Source organism: Sturnus vulgaris, chromosome 1, assembly GCF_052056855.1.
Source record: "Sturnus vulgaris isolate bStuVul1 chromosome 1, bStuVul1.hap1, whole genome shotgun sequence".
Taxonomy (NCBI): domain Eukaryota; kingdom Metazoa; phylum Chordata; class Aves; order Passeriformes; family Sturnidae; genus Sturnus; species Sturnus vulgaris.
Genome location: NC_142243.1, coordinates 129,648,884 through 129,668,986, shown reverse-complemented (window position 1 = coordinate 129,668,986; position 20,103 = coordinate 129,648,884). Strand labels below are relative to the sequence as shown.

Below are 20,103 nucleotides of genomic sequence, written 5' to 3'. Positions count from 1 at the left end.
CATGAAAATCTGTATAGTGGTGTGTCTTACTCCTTTTAGAGATATGTTGCAAGCAGAAAGAATATTTTGTGAAATTTATTTCATCACAATAAAAAATTGCTACATTTTTTCCAATTGTCATTGTAATGAATTGAGGATAGAAACCTAACAAAGGTCAAAATGTCAGCCCATGTTTTCAGTGATGCATCTTGCAGCTCTCCCTTCAGTTAAAGAGCTGGATTCAAGGATGATCTTGTCACCTAGAGCTCTAAGACTGGCACCTTTAGAATTCAGATCACACCTGAATACATTGAAGGTTACCTCTGCTGGGGCATAACACTGTCTGTCTGGATCTGGATACTCCTGATTGCTCTTCCATTAAATAATTTACAGTTTCTGCAATATTTGCCATATTTTGCAGGCACTGTTTTGAAAATATTCTAACAGTGCCTGTGTATGCGTGGACTAGGGTTGAGTCATATAATCTATGCTATGCATTATTTAAGTCCTGACACAGTATTACAAAGCAATTTTTGAAATACAGAAGAAAGCAAATTTTGCAATAGTTCTGAGGAACAAATATTACATTACATTAATGTAATATTATCTGTCTCATTCACTACAATAGAAATTCAGATTTCTGAATGAGAGTTTTTCCTTATATCCTACTGGGATACAAACACTAACATCCTCAGCTCTCCAGAAGAATTTTATAGTTATTCTTGTTCTGGACAATAAGAAAAATATATTAAAAACCGATCTGAAAAGAAACTCTCTTTTCATGGCAAAGTGAGTCAAAAAAGCCCATTCTTATTATTGCATACTTTAGGACAATTAGTCATTTGAATTCACTGATGCTACTAACTATTCATATAGATAAGACAATAGTAAATGATGAACAAATGAGATCTAACTAAAGCTTTGATTCACTGTGTGAAAACCCAAAGAACCAAGGACTGAAAAGGACTAACAAAGTAATTTAAGTTCTAAATTTCCTGAAGTGAAGACCTTGAGCTGCATTCTTCCTTTTAAAATAGTATAAGAAAACATTTATTATTACTTAAAGTATTGGAGAAAGGGTTACTTCAAGGTGTGTATGAAAATGTCTAGACTCATGTTCATATTCCAGAGAACAAAGGAAGTGTTGCTACTCCCAAACATCCTCTTAGGGTCTGAGTGAGCTTCATAACATGACACCTAAATTTAGATGTCTTCCCATGTGTTGGGCATCAAAGGTCTTTTTAGTGGTAATGGACATCCAGCCCATTAATTCCCTGGAGACTTGGAAGTGATTTAACTGTACACTCAACAGAGCCTCTGTGTAAGAACATTATCTTTTCCAAGGAATGTCTTGAGCTCCTTGTTCCTGACTTTACAACATTATCTTTAGCTGTATTTACCACATATCCATTTTTTCAGCCACATGCATTTACATGTTTATTACATGTTTTCCTGCAAGGTCCCTGATATCATCAGGCCATATCATAGGATAGGATCAGGAATGGATCTTAATGGGCTACAAGGTCCATCTTCTTTCTTTGATACTAACATGTAAGATTTGAATATGTTATTCAGAGTATATGACCCGGTCCTGTTCATGCCATAATTAACTCCCCTGGCAGTAAGATGTACTGTTTATGGGTTCACTTATTTCATGGTAAGACATGATGATGTTTTGCTGGCCACTCTAGCACTGCAAAAGACTTATTGAAGTTCCTTCATTCTTTCTAATATCTGATCCCTACCTGATCTTTCTCTTCGTCTTCCAGTGACGCTTCCAAGGACAGTATCACTCCACATAAGGGGCAGGGGAAGACGGGTGGGTGCTGAAAGATGCACGAAGAGGAAGATGAAGTTCCCGGGACATACTAGGGAATGGGGAGCTTGGTGAGCTTGAAGGAGGGAATGCCTATTATTCATCAGCTCTCTAGGGCCAACTCACTAAAGAAGGGTTAAATAAGCCCAAGTTGCTAAACCTGTTTTGAACTACCTTTAAAACAGACAAAGACACTTTGCCTTTTTCTATACTCAAAGAAATCCAGTAAAAAAAAGTATACATAACCGAACCTCCCCTGCCTTCCTCCCAGTCCACCCCCACCAGCTTACATACAACCCTCAAGAAATCAATGTGTCTCTGTCTGTCTATAAAAAGGTTATTATCTTTTTTTTTATTGCCAGCAGTTCATGGGATCTCATGGTGTATGAGCAATCAGGTTGAGAGGAGATTTTAAAGAGACTTTTTCTGAGGTCAAGGGAATAGGTCAAATGTTGAAAGAATTTCCTTCAAAAATGTAATCAATGTGCTCCTTGGCTTGCAGGAAAGGCCTGAAGCTTTGGTAATCAAACCAGTTTTTCAAGCTAGAGATTTAGGGTAAGAAATGACTGCAATAGGGCTATGTAGTGGAAGCTGCCTGTTTGCAGAAATTGCTAGGATCATTGTTTCAATAATATTCAACTGAGATGAGCAACTCACATTTGGATCCTGAGGAAGAAGCCCCACTTGAAGTGGATCGTGATGTTCCCTTCATGGAGAAAACCCCTTTGCCTCTACGAGTTGTTGTCACAGCCACACGGGGACGTTTGAGAGGAATCACTGCACGGGGCGGTGGGGGAACGCGGCCATGGTAATCAAACAACCTAGAAAACATTAAGTCAGCTGGACTCCATAAAACCCTCTATGATTTCATGTCATGGGAGCTCTGTCAACTAAATTTGCATGTTATCTTTGAGAAAATTACCCTTTGAAACCGTAATCACTTCATATCAAGTCAAATTAGATTTCAAGGACCTATGCACATTAAGTGCCTTATTCAGATTTCAGTCACACACTGGTGCACAGACCAGCTCAGACTTTTTGTGTGTCATTTAAATGAAGGATGTATTACAGGACTCTGCTATTTGCCATATGGAAAATCCATAACTTGCTTCCCACAGGTCCACATCATTTCATTGTTCACAGCCAACAGCAGTACATTTTGTTGTGACATTTCAACTCCTTTATTACATGCATGGCTTAAATTCTAGTTTTCTATCTGCTGTTCTTTAAGATGTAAAAGTAAAGTACAAAAGAGAACTTTCCTGAAGACAACTATTACTGTAAACAAATATCCTGGAGTTTGTGAAATAACAAGAGTCTTTTCATATGTCCTCTTTATTGAAGAATGAGTTGGTGTAGAAATACTAAAATACCCAAGCATGCCTAATAAAGAAAAAAAAAGTTCAAGCCAACACCACTGTAGCAGGCAGATATTCATACTTTTACCACTACAGTCAATAAAATATATTCTATGACAAAAATGAACTTTTGTTCCCAAACAGAATTGCCTAATCCTAAAAATACAGTTATCAACAGTAGGTAACTAACCCCTGTGTAGAGGGAAATAAAGGCAGTAGAAAAGGCAATCAAAGCTACAGATATATTTAGAACATAAAAGATATGGGTTCTGGATATGATAGGTCAGGAGAAGAAGGTTCAGAAAACAAAGATTTCTGGTTCAGGGTCTCAAGCAGAGGATAAGCAACATCCTCATAAAATATTCTCAAATTTACTTGCAAGTAGTAATTATGGAATTTATAACTGCAGGTATAATTTTGTATAATTTTCACAGTTGTTTATACTGTCACCTAGCTGGGCAGATAGATACATTTGAAAAGGGACACACAAGAAACAAGTAATTCACTCACCACAGCATCTAACAGTATGCTGAACAGGAAGCAGAGTCAAACTTACATCTTCTAACCCATTTTCTGACAAGTACATACCAAGTGCTTAAATCAAACCACACTTCTGTCTGTACTGTAATCCTACACACAGTGTAACCATCTCCCTCCTTTTCTATAGCTGTCTACAAAATGTGACACAGAGATCCTGTCACACTCACTGACTGAAATCCATGGCATCAAATATTCCCACAAATGTGCAGTTTCCATCCGCTTTTAGCATATCTAAAAAATTGGGTGTGAAGATGAACACTAAACCACTGTTTTCTACTTTTAACACAAATATTAGTGTTTATTGTCACTCATCATTTATCATATAAATTATCTGCAGGTTGGTCACAAATTCCTTGTTGATGTTACTGGAAAAAATGTTTCTGAAGCCTTATAAGCTGTGCTGCAAATGTTCATAATGTGAATATTAGTCCAAAGGTGAATTATTTTTAGCTTCCAATAGTTTGTGTTTAGATAATATAGTGAAATGTGAAACTATGCCTACTTCTCTCAAAATATATAAAAGAACAGTTATCTAAGTGACTGTTATCTATCTATTCTTACTTTTGTTTGTGAAATTATGGAAAGGTTTTGGGCTTGGTATTTTGTTTTATCATGTTCTATATATTTCAAAAATATGCTTTATTTAAAAAAAAACAATGCTTCCATTTATAGTTTGGAAGTACTGTGCCTGTTTTTCTTGTGCTTGTAATATGAGAAATAATAAAGAGAGCTGCTCAGTTCTGAAGCAATTCGTTTCCCTAGTAATCACTAGTGTGCATACAACTATGCCTTTTCCTTCAGTTACCCTTCTAAATTTACAGTTCTGATCTTGCCAATCTATCTTCATATAGATTTTATTTTAAAGAACTATCCATTCTTGAGATTCTTTTCTGACTCCATCACTGCTTTAGTCAAGGTAAGAAAGACATATTCTCCCTTCAGGGAGGCTGAAAAGTTAATATTATTAATTGGTTGAAATAGTAAAAAACAAGATCTATGGTTCAGGATAAAGCATAGAAATTCAGAAATTTCAGAAGCTCAAAAATTCGAAGAATCATGACTGTATTTCTTAATTTATATTTCCTATAAATAGTTCTTACACCAAATTCTCCATGGAATTTTCTTTTCCATGACTACTATATCGAGGTTTTCATCTTTTCCTTCCATCAACTTTTAGATAAAAGAGGCTGTTCACCTTGTATGGTTTTCATTTTCAGAAGATCAGCATGTCCAGCCTTAAGGGGCCAACCTCATATCCAGGTTTTCTACCGTAAAAGTTCTGCTATCTTAATTCTGAAAGACTTCTAAATTAAAAAATTATACTGTTGAATAGCTCTATGGATACATTTCACTGTCAGTGGCTTCCCATACTGTCTTGGGGTGACTGTGTGATGCCTGTAACCCCAAATCACCTCTATTGGTGTTGGATATTGAGTTCTGCAGCTTTGGGACTGGTTCCAGGAGTGAAGGGGGGAAAGAAGAAGTGCAGAGTTGTTATCAGAGACTGCACGGGCTCCCCGCGTTCCTGCACGCAGACTGTGTTGTCTGCAGTGGACAGCGAGAGAGAGAGAGCTCTGCTTTGCTCTTGGTTAGTTTTCGGGCTAGCTGAGGCAGAGAAGCCCCTTGGATTGTTTTTTTTTTCCTTTTTCCTGGAACTGTTTGAATCTGCTCTGGACTGAAAACCCAGAAGAGCACCGGGAGCTCACACCTGTGTCCCACCACGCCTGGCCTGGGCTGTGACATTCCCCAGCACAGGAGGGACTGAGAGCAGCCTGAGTGAGCCGGGCAGCCACGGAAAGAGCAGCGAGAGGTTTTGCTGTTTAGTATTGTTCATATTTGTGCTGGGAAGTGTTTTGCCTGTTAAATAAACAGTTTCTTCTTTTTTCACTTCTCTCCAAGGAAATATTTTTCCCCGAACCAAATGGGGGAGGGACTGATTGAATCTGTCTCCTAGAGGGACCCCATTCAGAGGTTTCCTCCCGAATTTGCCCTAAACCAGGACACATACCAACACAATTATCAAGAGAGATACCAAGATCCACAGAAACAACCCTTAACATTCAATAAGTTTGGGGCTTTTTTGGTAAAAATGTAACCCTTACAGTTAATAATTTCTCCTACCCATAACAGAATTAAGGAAAAAACTAAATATACAACTTTAATATTCGTGTGGCATAGATGAGAAACACTGTTCTGTTTAAAATCATACAATTCTACAGATGAAATTCAGAGCTGTAATCTTGGAAAAAATAAATAAATATCTATGGAAGTTAACTTTTTACAGGACATGTGCTACTCCTGCTGCAAAGGCTGAAATGAGCAGGATTAAACTGCTTTGATAGCTTTTACTTCACATACTTATATCTCACTACATTTAGTCCAAAGTGGGTATGGTGATTTACATGCAAAACCAAAATTAGTGGCTCAAATTGAACCCACATCTGGAGAAAACAAACATGAAAATACTGTTTCTACACTTTTCCTACTGCGTGGCTAAACAGAAAGGTATATAGCACATGCTAACTTAACTTCTGGTGTAAACAGTTCTCCTGTTACTGTCCATTGCTTCACATAAAAGAAATATCAGATTAGAACAGGTTGGTGGAGCAATGCTTTGGTCCTCTCTGACTCACTTGTCCTGTACCAAACCAAGCTGCTGTAATGCAAAGACACAGCACTGCTGGATAACAAGTTGGTTACCTGCGATCATTCATGCTACTCCTGTGTTGTGGAGATTCTGCTAAATCTGAATAAACACATTTTCACAGTGCTGATCTAAGCTGTGTGTCACTACTCAAGGCAGAATCTCCAGTTGCTCAGGCATCCAAATTCTTTCTGTCCTATAGGAACACACTGCTCAGCTTGCGCTTTTGCTTCTCTCAAAGTTCTTCTGGACTGCTAAACATTCTTGGAACATTCTTGAGGACACAATGTATCTTTTCACACACATGGATGAAAAGACAAAGCTAGGAATATTATACTGAAGAATTTTGCAGCCACTATACATCACAGATAAAGTAAACCTTGAAAAACTCTATTAAATCACCATTAAACTGTTCAGCATAGCAAATGCCCCAAAAGCTCTTAGAGAAGGATAAAATCAAAAGACCAGATTACTAAGCATAAATTTGGTGGTGGTAATCTCCTCTGTGAGATATTAAGAATAGCCTTCTAATACATGATAGAAATAATGCAATGAATAGTAGATAAAATCAGAACTGGCCTGTTTAACCAAATGATGGGATTACATTGTCAACAAACATTAGAAATTATGCAGGATGTACAAAAATATAGGCACACATACCGATTGTAGAAATCATCTCTGTAGTAATCATAATCAAAGACATAACCACTGTGGAAAAACACAGAAAAAGAAGAATGAACTGCTTTTATAGGAAAATACACACTGATTAAAGCTTCTGTGGTAATATTGGCTTACTCTCAAATTTCTATCCCTTCTTTAAAGTCCTTCCACTTCCTTTGTACAATGTACTTTATGCTTGTCAATGTTGTTGTCACCTATCATTGTATATTTGGAAATGTGAAGTCTGGGGCACACAGAACTATGTAAACTGTTGACAGCACATACAGCAAGGATTTAACACAGTGAGACAGCTCTGTAATTAGAGGATCATTATAGTGTAATTCTCTGTGTGATCAAATGAAGTTAGCATTCCAAAACTGACACCCTCTTCTTTTTTGGTCTAACACAGCATCGTCAGTGGAGTCTGAAGACAGTTAAATACATGAAAGAGTGGGAAATGAGTGAGAAGGTGAGCTAAGACAGTTACTTTGAAATAAACATGAAAAGGATTGGGCTTCTTGTTGATCCTTGAGCCCACCAAATTATTTCATCAAAAAGAGAAAAAGTAAAAAGTTAAAAAAATAAGTGCTAAATAAATTTTACAGGGATGCATTTCCTCTTAGGTTTGGGAAGGAATATACATACCAATCTGGGAAAAGACAGGCACCATCAAGGGAATAAAATACATGTGAAATTGCAAAAGTCCATGAGAAAACTATTTTTGAGCTGTCAATAACAATGTCAATCTCAGACTGATCTTCCTGGCTTTGCATTCCATTAGCTACTTTCTGCTTTTGTGATGAAGAAATAGCAAAAAAGTCTTATCTATCTCATATATCCAAAAAAAACCCCCCAAGCCAACAAACCATTGAGCCAATAAAGGCTCTTTACTGAAAAGTCACAAGGGTTTATTACACTGCCTAGTAACACATATTCTAAGTTTTTCACTGTCTTGAAAAGGACAAGTATGAATAGTAAGGGTGAAAAGCGTGTAGAAATTATCACAAAAGAAGGAGAAGCTTTCAGTGAGAAAGGAAAAAGGTAGAAGAGGTAGAAAGGACAAAGCACAGAAAAAAAAACTTTCCCTGAAAATAAAGGGACATTTTAGAATGATAGTGTAATATAGGTTGGAAAAGATCTTAAAGATCAGGTACATATTAAAGAAGCTTTTCTTGGCAGGGAATGAACTTGTGGGTAATTTCTGCTCCTGAACACTGAGCAAAATGGGGATTTCAGTGCATAATTTGAAGAATGTGTCAAGAATTCTACCAAAGCAGTTCAGGAGACAATTTTCATCTCTGCCACGCCTCTTTCACATGAAAGTGAAATTTGCCCAATTGCAAATAATAGAATAAGTTATACTCTCTATGTGCACAATATTGCAGATGAAGGTCATGAGAGCTGCAGTTGATCATGGCCCTTTTTGTAATTTATTTGAGAAAGGAAATCCTAAGATGCATTTCATGTGAAACACTTACTAAATTAAACAGCCCTGAGAGACTAGAACTGAGCAGCAGGTAAGCTGTGTGTGGCAGAGGATGCAAAATATCATTAAATAATAGTAGACTAGTGTTTTAAATAATAATGATCAGGTTTCTATATCTTAATGCAAAACTAGTCTTTTTTTCTGAAGTATATGACAGCTCTTATTTCACTCCAATCTGCATGAAACTAAGAAGTAGCAGGTATCAAAGCTATTATTTTATTTACAGCTATTCAAGCTTCCTAGTGATTTTATTTAGCTGAATGATTAATAGCTTCAGTAAGCCCATACTTAATATTCAATGTGTGTATTTTTAAGTAGAAGATAACAGACAATTTGAAGAAAAAAATATTACATTTAAAAGCCCTGTCACATGAAACCTTTCGCCTGGAGTTGACATTTATTTAATTTGCATAAAGGCTGGACAAATTCACTTTTCAAGGTTGAAGACCATGAAGCTGGTGAGGAATAATTCACCAGCACCAGTTAGAGCAAGGCTGAAGGATGACTATATTTTTCTGTAGTAACTCAGCTCTGGCTTACAGGACAGAATAAGCACTGCTGGCCCCCCAATGGGTATGAAAATTTTAAGTTGAATGATGATGTTTCATCTGTAATAATAGGTTGAAGAGATTATAGTGTGAAAGCCACCAGTACATCTCTCCATCTACACCCATAATTGCTCCTACTTCTGCATGTCAAGGGACAGACATAAGATTTGGTCAGTGCTGCAGTATAACACCAAGCAGAAAATTAGCACAGATAATCACTGGCACTGAGATCAACGTGACTGCAAGGCTCTTAACCTCTTGAGAGTTATTCCTTAGCAACCCAACAGCCTGTGTAATGGAGGCCACAGGTAATCACTCACACAGTGTTGAATACCAAATACTCAGCAGGTCAGAAGCAGAGAAAGGTTTAAAGAAGCCAGTGAACTGGTGGGAGTCAGCAGTTTCCTAATGGCAGTGTAAACAGGCAGATTACTTACCCACAAACATATGCCATCTCTACAATATTAACAGTAAAACCGTGTGCATGATGCTGGTATTAATGCACTAGACAGTAAAAGACACTGCTTTATGTGTGTCTCACAACGAGGCAAAGAAAATTCATCAATAAAAAGTGTTTCTATTAAGCAAAAGTCATGGCTCCTTTTCCTAACTTAGTATCACCAAGACAGTCTTGTACAAGCTGTCTTTTTTTGGTTTCACTTAACACTATGCATATCTTTAAAACTGTGTATGCCTAAAGGATAAATGATTCCCCCATGACCATAATTTCAGAGCTATGATGCTGTACATATTCAAAGTTCCTGTGTATGTCAGCAGTTGTACATGTGCCAAGCAGGCAGAGTGTTATGCTTCTGCATCTTTGAAATAAACTTGTGGATGTTATTATGCCTTTATACACCTGATGTTGAAAACATGTTATTACAAAAGTACAATCTTTTTTCCATTCTCTATGCTATGCCCTCCAAAGGCTTTTATAAATTAATGATCACATCCTGTTTTAACTTAGTTAGCTCCAAACATTAGTGGTGTAACTGACTTCTGTGGGATTATTCTAACTTTAGAAGAGTTAATGAAGAAGAGAGCAGAAATACCTTTTGTTATTTTTCTGTAACAACACTTTTGTCTTCCATTTAAATCAGCCTTAGCTAATATTGCTTTTTCTTTCCACAGGTACAAAGATATATTTAAATCATAAGTGTTGACAAACCAGGCATAATGTATCTTAATTTAATTGACAGTGCTATCACAATTTATACTGTCAGTGGCTTCTCTGTTGTGAGGCCTGAATAAAAATATTAAATATAAAAGCAATATTCCTTCAATCAAACTCTTTTTGGGAAGCACATATCAACTTAATAATTGAAACTAGTATTCCAATCATTTGTGCAGTAATTTCTCGTGTCATGGGAAAAGTGTTAGAAATTGTTCCTATTGAGAACAAAAGAGTCAGTCTAAACTGGTATGATGTTAAAATGGAAGTTGGTGAGGTTAACTAGATGATTTGGAGAAGAAGCATCGAGAGATGGAAATTTCCCTGCTAGAAAATCCATCAGAGGAAGTAACTTTCATAAGCTGCTGAAAAAAATGGTGGAGATTTCAGTGGATGGTTACCTACACTCTCAGACATGAATCAAATTGGTGGGCTGAATCTCACCTTTACTTTAAAGAAAATTCAATTTTAGTTAAGGATGAGAATGCTGATAGAAGTGGAGGGACACTGCTGTTTTGCAGTTCAGGCTGTATATTCTGCAGAGAAAGGGAATATTCCCCAGAGCCTGCTTTTTTGCTGACAGACTTTCTGTCAAAAGGTAAATTTTTTCAGTGATTCCTTCAACTAATATATTAGACATTTACAGGAAAAAAAGAGTGGGCTGGAAGAGGAAAAATAATTGCAGAGAAGTATTTTATATTCATTTCCATAATGAAGTTATAAGGGCAAATAGGTATAATTAAAAAGAACAGCTTAACACCAAAATCCCCAATCACTTGTCCCAAAATTCCAAAAAATTGAACATAACCCAGTATTTGTATATTTCAATTAAGGATTAAATTTCATAGTAATTTTGTAACCATTAGTTAATTTGTGTTTTTTTCCTAATTCTGTACATTTATTCAATTAATAAGAGTGAGATATATTTTTCCTGAGCGTCAAAAACATAAGGAGTTAAGTTTCAAAAAGTGCAGCATGGAATGTAATACTGTAAATGGATATTTTCTTTTCTGTGAAACTGAAAAGTTGATTGCAATTCTAATCTGAAGAGGTGCATTTTATCCAAGGAGGACATGTATACATAAAAAAGCTGACATACAGTAGTTCATTTTCCATTAAAGTATCTTTCTGCAGGCACTAGGTAGAATTTATTTGCAATATGATTAGGCTGTATTTTTTCTGTCTCTAGGTATGTTTCTTCTCTACTCTCATCCTCTCTTCCAAGAACTCTTACCCCAGTGAAATGTATTTTGGGAAAACTGTTGAACTTACTGTGCAACCTGAATTTTAGGCAAAACTTGGGTGATATTCAAAGTCACATATATACAATCAGGTAATTAAAACACTAAGACATTTTCCTGTAGAGGATTAGGGAAAGCTTGTGAGGTAGACAAGAACAAAGCCATTGAGATCAATATTCAGACTCTGAGGATCAGCTGGTTTCAGAGCTGTTTATGGAAGCAAGACAGACAATAGTGATGCAGGCGAAATTAAACCCCAACAATTTTCTCTATGGCTAAGTAATAGAATTCCTCCTAATTAAAACTACTTAGTGTGGCTGCAGGCACAGCCTGTGCTAAACAATGTTGTCCTGATGCTCTTTAGAAACAAAACAGTAGCTTTTTAATGTAAAGATACCTGTGTAAATCTACTTCATATCTCCCTGACCTTTCTCCTCCTGTTGCAAAACTATTTTTCTGTCATCTAAAAACATGCCCAATTATTTATATTTCCCATGGGAACATTTCATAGGAAGGCAAAAAACATATTTCCAGTGGCCCAACCATTTCCCAAGGAGCCTTTTAATTGTATAGTCTGACTGGAGAGTTCATAATGTCCATATGGTATTTTTTCTTCCCTAGTACAAGAGAAATGGGTCCTGCCTCTTAAGAATTTGTTTTAAATTCAGCGAGTTCAAGGTACTACTGTCAAACCACACACATGTGATTGATTATCCAATTTGTTAATAATATTTTATACATTGAAGGAGTGTCATTTGACTTGGTTTGACAACTACAGCAGACTCTTGTTGACAGGTATAGAATTAAGTGATGGGCTTAGTATTTCCACAGTATTTCACTGAAAAACAGATTAAATTAAAGTCATAGTGGCAGCACTGGAGTTGAAAGACTGACTATTTAAGATTACAAAAACAGAACTCTGAAACTTTGTGTACTTTTCAGATAAGCTGTCTTAGAAGCACTGAATGAAACACAAAATCACGGTTCACAAAAAATTAATCAAGTGAAATGTGACAATGTCAGAGTTCCTGTAAAAGAAAAAAAAAAATCTAGAAAATTGCATCACATGCTTTCCTTTCCATTTTTCAAACTATCAAAAGGCTTAAGTTAAATTTTTGTTCCCATTTACATCAAGTTTACTGATTAAATTACTAAGTAATGTAATTATTTTGGATTGAGCAAATCAAGGTTTAAAGCAGCAAAATGGAGATGTGAAAGAGACAGAACTTTCAGTGTCCTGAGTACAAGTTGTGAAGTCAAGCCATACAAATTTTTTTCCAAAGACAATGCTTTGCAAGTGCAGTTTCACTACAAATGAAAATACCAGATCCTGTGAATCTACAAAAGCATTCTTTTACTCCTGATCCACTGTGTAATAATTTCCAAGGAAAGTGCATCCAATAAGGAGATTCTTCTATAACCAAGCACAGAAATGGATTCAATTCCAGTCTATTCAGAGATGAGTGGAAAGAAGAGTTGTGCATCACACAACCAGCTGTGTATCCTCTAGACCACTGCTAGGTTGACTACATTTCTCTTGATTTTTGGCAAATATTCCTAATACTTCTGCTTTGGAAGACTTTGTGTTCATTCACTTTCTGCATACACTGTGAAGAAAACAAGATTTATTTTGTGTAAGGGAACAACAAGTCACAAACCATGGAAAGTCCTAAAATATTGGTGGAAAGACTTTTTGATGTACAGAAGGATATTCAAATGTCACCACTCCAAATTTCCTCAATGTAAATCCAGAATAAAGCTGTTGAAATCAAGGGATGTTTATGACAAAAAAAATATGATATGTCAGGACTTTTTTATTATATTTAATCTCATAAATGGAAAGATTTTTGTCCCAGATGACTCACCTGAGTGTAGTATGTGGCAAGAGGGTCTGGTGGCTTGTCATGACACTGGTATTGAAGTTTCCCTATACAGTGCTGGACATATGGAAGAGCTGCTGATTTCTTGTCATGCAGGTATGAGGCAAGTATGAATCATTGAGCTGAAAATTTCCTATACATATTTTCTAATTTACAAGAATTATCACTTGACACTGACTAAGAGACTTTTTCTCCTTAAGGAACCCTCATACTGGTTTCTTTCACCTACTTTTCTAATGTCTCAGCCAACTCAAGAGCTGAGTTTCCATGCCTCTCTGTTTTGAGTAATGCCTTTTTTATTAGGACGGGATCTTTCTCAGGTTTCCTCATCCACTTGTGCTCTCATCTTCCATAGCATGGAAAACTGCAGTCTGGATACTCTCCTGCTTTACTCTGCCTGGCACTTTTCTTTATGGTTACCTCCAAATTCTAAGAGTTTGCTCCACTCTCTGATTCACTGTCAGGACATCTAACATTATGGGGTATTAATTATTTTCTCTTTCCCTCACTGAAGATTTTTTTGAGGAGCATATCTAATGAAGAGTTTAATCAGTTTCCCATGTCTAAGCTCCTTTAAAATACGATAGTCACATTTTTAAAAATCACATGTTGCAGACTCTGTCAAATATTTTGGTAGTAGAATTGATTGCAAACTAATGCTCCACTCTGCCTGCTACATCTTAAGAGAAAAAAAAAAAGAGCCAACTCACACTAAATTTGGGGAATTCAGTACATATTTTTTTGTGATCTCTTCCCTTACAGTTTCTGGATGTTACAGTACTTCCCCTGGAGACTCTCATACTGCTGTTTTAAGCTCCAAGGAACAGTTGCACAGTTTGAAATTTTGACAACTTACTTGCAGCAGATGGGCAAATTTCATTGGCTGATTGTTATTGTCTGTTAAGAACATAATACTAATACTTGAGCAACCTGGTCTAGTGGAAGTTGCCCTTATCTGTGGGAGGAGAGATTGGAACTAGACTATCTTTAAGGTATTTTCCAAGCCAAACCATTCTGTGGTTCTATAATTTGCACAAAACAGGGCTTGTGGAACTTTATGCTTCCATTATTCCCATTTTCTGTAACATTTTTCCCTGGATTATCTGGTGAGAGTCCCTGACAGATGAGGGCTCTTCTTGCACTTTTATGAACCATGTCTAGTAAATATTAAAAAAAATAATAATTTCAAGTTGTTTACCACTATGGGAAATGCACATTAGAATTTAAAAATAGAGGCACACCTTAGATTAAATTTTATTTTATATAGTCTATTGAATTAAGCTACCAAAGCAATTTAATTCTGAGAATTGCTTCCAGCATCTCTTCCCAAACCGCAAGATTCTCTGAAGGAATGAACACTGTTAAGGTCTCTTTCTCTGACTCCTCCTTTGCACTCTGTTACCTTCTTGCTGAACTCTCCTTGCATGATTTTTGCCTTCTCCCAGCAAAGCCACATTACCATTACTCATCCTTATACAATTACACGACTGGAATTTTACTTTTCTGTGAATGCTCTACACAGCAAGACAGTTTTAGTTTTATAGCCTATAAACAGTCATCCAGAATATGAAATACACCTAACTACTGACACCTAGACAAGGTTGACTTGAAACCAAATCATACTTGATTCCAGATTTAAAGTATAACCATGATTAATATGTGTGTGTATGTATAAGTGAAAAGATTCATTTTGCAAGGAAACAAAGCCTTATTTAATACCCCTCAGGGTGCTCCCTCTTTGCTAAAGAAATGGGAACAATTTGGCACAATACTGCTATATAAACCACAATAACGAGCTCCAGTTTTGTTTCAATAACTTCACTGTCTCAGAAGTTGCAGCTTCCATTTCCATCCCAAACCCATTTGTACACCAAGAAAGGATAGATCTGCAGTATGAATTAGATTATTTGAGAAATGCTTCAGTTTTCCTCCTTTGTATATTGATCCTAATTTCTATGAAGTTATCTACTTTCAAATAGTTCAGAACAAACAGTTCATGTGAAAAATGAAGTCTGAAAGTTGGTAGTTTTTTATTTTGACTATTTGTTGTTCATAGTTTGCCTGGAAAACTCTCTGTACTTTCTGTCCCTTGATTTAGACGGCAAGAAAATAAACAAGGCTGTAACTAGTAGCTACTTTCTGGTAAATAAGTGCTTCTGGCAAAAGGCATCGAGAGTGCTGGTTGAGATGAAACTCCATATGAGTCACCAGTGGGTACTCAGAGCCCACAAAGCCAATTGTATTCTGGGCTTCATCATGGAACTCGACCAGCAGGTCAGGGAGGTGATTCTCCCCCTCTGTTTTGCTCTCATGAGACCCCATATGGGGCACTTCCACATAAGAGGGATGTGGACCTGTTGGAGCAAGTCCAGAGGAGGGCCATGAAGATGATCACAGGGCTGGAACACCTTTCTCATGAAGACAGGATGAGAGTTGGGGACTGCTGCACTTGAAGAAGAAAATATTCTGGCAAACCCAGCAGCCTTCCAGTACATAAAAGTAGAAGGCTGGAGAGGGACTTTTGACAAAGGTATGTCCCTACATGATAGGACAAGAGGGAATGGCTTTAAACTGAAAGAGGGGAGATTCAAATTAGATATTAGGAAGAAATTTGCTGTGAGAATGGTGAGACATTGGAATTGGTTGCCTAGAGAAGTCGTGGATGCCTCATATCTGCGAGTGTTCAAGGCCAGATTGGATTGAGCTTTGAGCAGCCTGGTCTAGTGGGTGGCACTAGTTGTAAATAGATGATCTATAGGGTCCCTTCTAACCCAAATCATTCTGTCATCCTATGAAAATTTATAATTGTTGGTACTTACAACTACTTCCTGGTGTCTGTGTGGCTATCATAAACTTTGATAAAAGTAGCTGGTTACAGGACAGCAGCTGATTCAGCCTTCCATCCTTATTCTTGAGAATAAAGGCTACAGGATCAAGTGTGAAGGGCTCAGAATGTTTATTTTTTGGATTTTTTTTTTTTTTTTTGGTATACAGGATTAGAGGAAAGTGAAAAGAAAAACAACCCTCAAAGTTTGCTGGTCATGCATGACAGATTCACTCTTATTTCTATTTCACATTTAAGGCTTATTCTCCAGCTTTTCATTATGCTCTAATATATTCGGAATGATTTCATTTTATTGAGCAAAACTGATCAGTAAATTATTTCAGAACCAAAGCTGAAGACATTAGAAGTGAAAGAATTTGAAGGACAGTAATTAAACACTTAGAAGAAAAACTTATCCTACCATTGATGAGGCAGAATATGACCTAATTCAGTTTATTTTTGAGCTACATCAGCACTGAAGTTGTTATAACCTGCTAAACCTGTCCATAAATGTAGATCATGTAAGGCTGATGTAGAAAAAGTTGAAATTTGGCTTGAAGAATGGTGAGAATTATAAGAATCTGGCCTGAAACTGAGGTTAAAAAAAATCCCTGAACTCAATGGATAATGCTTTTGAGCTGCAATTCATAATTAAAACTAAGCAAAAATTAATCCCAAAGAAACTGAAACCAAAACAGCCAAAATTAAGACCATTCAAATCAATACCAGTTTATGTCAAACAGAGACTATTGAATATGATCATCAATACTCCTGAGCAATCGTACTTCTTTTCAAATTATGATGTGTAAATCACTATACCAAAGTAGTTGGAAAGTGGTTTGTAAACAAGGTCAAATCTCAGACCAAGATAAATTTGTAGAAAATAATCTATGATTCAATTCATTTTATTAGTTGAAAACTTGCCTAATATCAGGAAATATTGTGATTTTATTTCAAATTAAGGTTATACCACAGTATGCGAATGCACAGCTGAATGATCCAGTAAAGCAAGATGTGAGTAGTTGTTCCTTGGTATCACACAAAAGGCTACTTAAAGAGCAACATTAAAGACAATAACTCCGAGCCTGAAGCTTTATATTTTTAAAAATATTTAACAAACATGAGAGACACTGGTAAATTCCAATTTGCTCTGCATAAGCAATGTTTCTCTCTGATATGCCTGTTTCTGCACTGCCTCCTTTCTTGCTCCTGACTCTTCTGTTTAGAAAGCCAGTGAATACACAGGCTGGTGTGGAACAATAACTTTTGAAGCAAGTCCACTGACTGATTGCTATGATCACAGCTGGTTGAACTCCAAAGAAGAAATCTCTTTATCAAGGAGCTGCCAGTTATATTACAACAGAGGGGAGGGAAGCAGACTGTCAAGTACAAATTCACATAGCAGCACTGCCTGTCTTTCTGGTGTTTACTCTTTTAAGAAAATCTTTCTCTTTTAGCTCAAGTGCAAGTAAGATGTTAGATTAGCTAGATCAAATTTCAGTTTCTGGTGACAAAGATCAAACTGATTTCAAGCATGGAATCAGAGGGATCGGCCATCACATCACCTCCAAATATTTGTTTAAGGCCTAGCATGCTAAGAACTTAATATTAGGAAGAGTTTCAATTGTCATTATTGTATAAAAGTAGTAAGAGAAACATAGGCAGAAGAGCAAGGGGTAGACAGAGGCTGACTGATTTGTACAGCATTATGGGGATTTTAAAACTCAAAATATAAAACTTCAGAATGATATCCTGCAATATATCTATCAAGGGGAAGAAATTGAAATAAAACTTCTCTGTAATGATCTGTAAACTTGTGAGAATAAAGTCTTTCATATGCAACAGCCATAAGAAGGATGAAAAACACTCAATTTTCAGGTGCATTTTGGGTGGGGAGATAGGTCTCATGATATTTCTGCACATGACTGCCTCAGTAAGCTTATTCATACTGAATACTCACAGAAGCCCATATAGATTGCTGTGGCAAGATGCAATGTTGATACTTGAGAAACAGGAAATAGGAATACTGCTAACATAGACCTTTTCAAACACTATTTTCTATAAGTCATGAGTCAGTCACTGCCATTTGGGAGAAAAAAAAAAAAAAAGGCAAATTAGATGTAGTTTTGTTTCACAGTCATAGTACATGCCTAGCATATATTGTCCTTCCTCATCCCTCCATCTTCCATTTGTAAGACAATATCTCCCTTTTTGTTTCTTTGAGTTGTCCTTTTCCCTTGACTTTCCTCTCTATGATGTTCCCAGATTTCAGTCCTTCACTCCCTGAATATTTCAGCTGCCTTAACTCCCTTCAGAAACATTCTCTTGTGCATAATTTTCCCTCCTCTAGAAAACCTCTTGGCTATCTGGTACATAGGTGACAGTACAAATATTCAGTGCTGTGGAATTGTTCATCATTAAAGCAGCACATAAATTATATGGATATTATCGTTTTTCTAGAATTGCTAGGGAAATGGAAGTCTTGGAAGACAGAAATAGTAAAAAAAGAGAAGGAAATAGAATAACCAGAAAGAGTCATCTCATGCTCTTGCCTTTCCCAATTCTGAAGAACATTGCTACTGATATTATTAAGGTCAGAGACGGAAAAAAGAATTTATTAAGATGAATATCTCTTGAATTTGTTGCAAATGAAAGTTAATTTAGGAATTATGAATTAAGAAAAAACTTTTTTTTCATTTGTCTAAACTCATTGTCTTTTTAATGTAATATATATTCCTCTGTGTGTGAAAGTGGAAGTGATGAATGAAAAAAATCAGGCAAATAGGGAAACCATAAAATAATTAGATTTTGATTGCAGATCAGTAGAAAAAGTACATAATCTAGGATCTTTAAACATTGTGTAATGTCACAAAACCACTGAAAATTCGGTCACAGGCATGGACCAACATCATTATTATTACAATAGCTTTGTAACCACTTCTTGTAGGACAGCTTCAAGCAAAAAAAAAAAAAAAAAAGAAAAAGAGAAATTATAAATTTATAAAGTAGCTGTATTCACGCCTGTTTCAAAGTCTTAAAATAATGCCTTGTGGGTTTTGGAAAATTGGAAGAGACGTATGTCAGCACTACTAACTAAAATTAAATGATGCAGATTCTCAGTGTCTTCCACAGGTATCCATATGTGCTGTCAAATCCCAAATCCCTCCTGTTTCTCTGCACTACCATGAAAGCCTCACCCAGCAAAGAGCCTTTGCAGAACTCTGACATGTGCCTCTTGCCTCCAGGCTAAACCTCACACATAATCAAAGAGTTGATTGTTTTAAAGGCTATTCTCTGCAAAAGCAGAAGATCTGCTACTGCCTGCCTAAGTCAGAAAGCCCAAGTGGTTTTAAGCACAAGAAATTACTGCCTGGGTCTAAACAATGAGTTTAAATAACTGTCAAGTGTGTTCAGTCCTCCTGTGATTTCCACAGAAACAGCTCCTGAATACGAATGAGAGCTACAAGATTATGTTCTGGTTGGTAGTTTTATTGGTGTCATAATAACAATGAAAAATGAGTATAGTATCTCCTCTTTTTGTATTTTTCCTCTGCTGAAGGAAAATAATTTTCTTAGCTCTCTCTCTTCAAAAGTTGGGTAGGAACAGTAGGAACAGTTAACTCCTTCCACTGGTGCTGCCTGATAACCAGGATGAGGAACAAAAATGATGGAATTTGTTACAGAGGATGCTCCTTAGCTACATTCTATTTTGTGCCTTGCAACTTATTGTCTATTAAAAAATCAACAGCAAACCAAATCCCCCCAAAACTGACTGTGAATTGAAAAAACTTGCATATTTTGGAAGTGGACTGAGTATTATCCTAACGGACACTGCAAGGACTAGGCTTTTATGCAAACTATCTCACTTCTGCAGAATGAGATTCCTCAAATCAATGTATGAGAGCAGAATTTTTTATAGGTCTGCAAATGGCCTTGCAGGAAAGAAAATACTACTA

General features: G+C 36.5%; 1 protein-coding gene across 8 annotated transcripts in view; it reads right to left on the bottom strand.

Moving 5' to 3' along the window:
* RALYL (RALY RNA binding protein like) overlaps positions 1-20,103 on the bottom strand; it is a 365,612-nt gene that overhangs the window by 31,858 nt on the left and 313,651 nt on the right. For 5 of the 8 annotated variants that reach the window (XM_014870736.2, XM_088176807.1, XM_014870740.2 and 2 more), the window contains 3 exons: positions 6,998-7,045; positions 2,453-2,616; positions 1,725-1,805 (listed from right to left, as the gene is read on the bottom strand). In XM_014870736.2, the coding sequence (XP_014726222.2) occupies positions 1,725-1,805; positions 2,453-2,616; positions 6,998-7,045 (293 nt within the window). The remainder of the gene's footprint in view (positions 1-1,724; positions 1,806-2,452; positions 2,617-6,997; positions 7,046-20,103) is intronic. The other 3 variants (XM_014870738.2, XM_088176821.1, XM_088176815.1) reach the window with 1 other exon arrangement.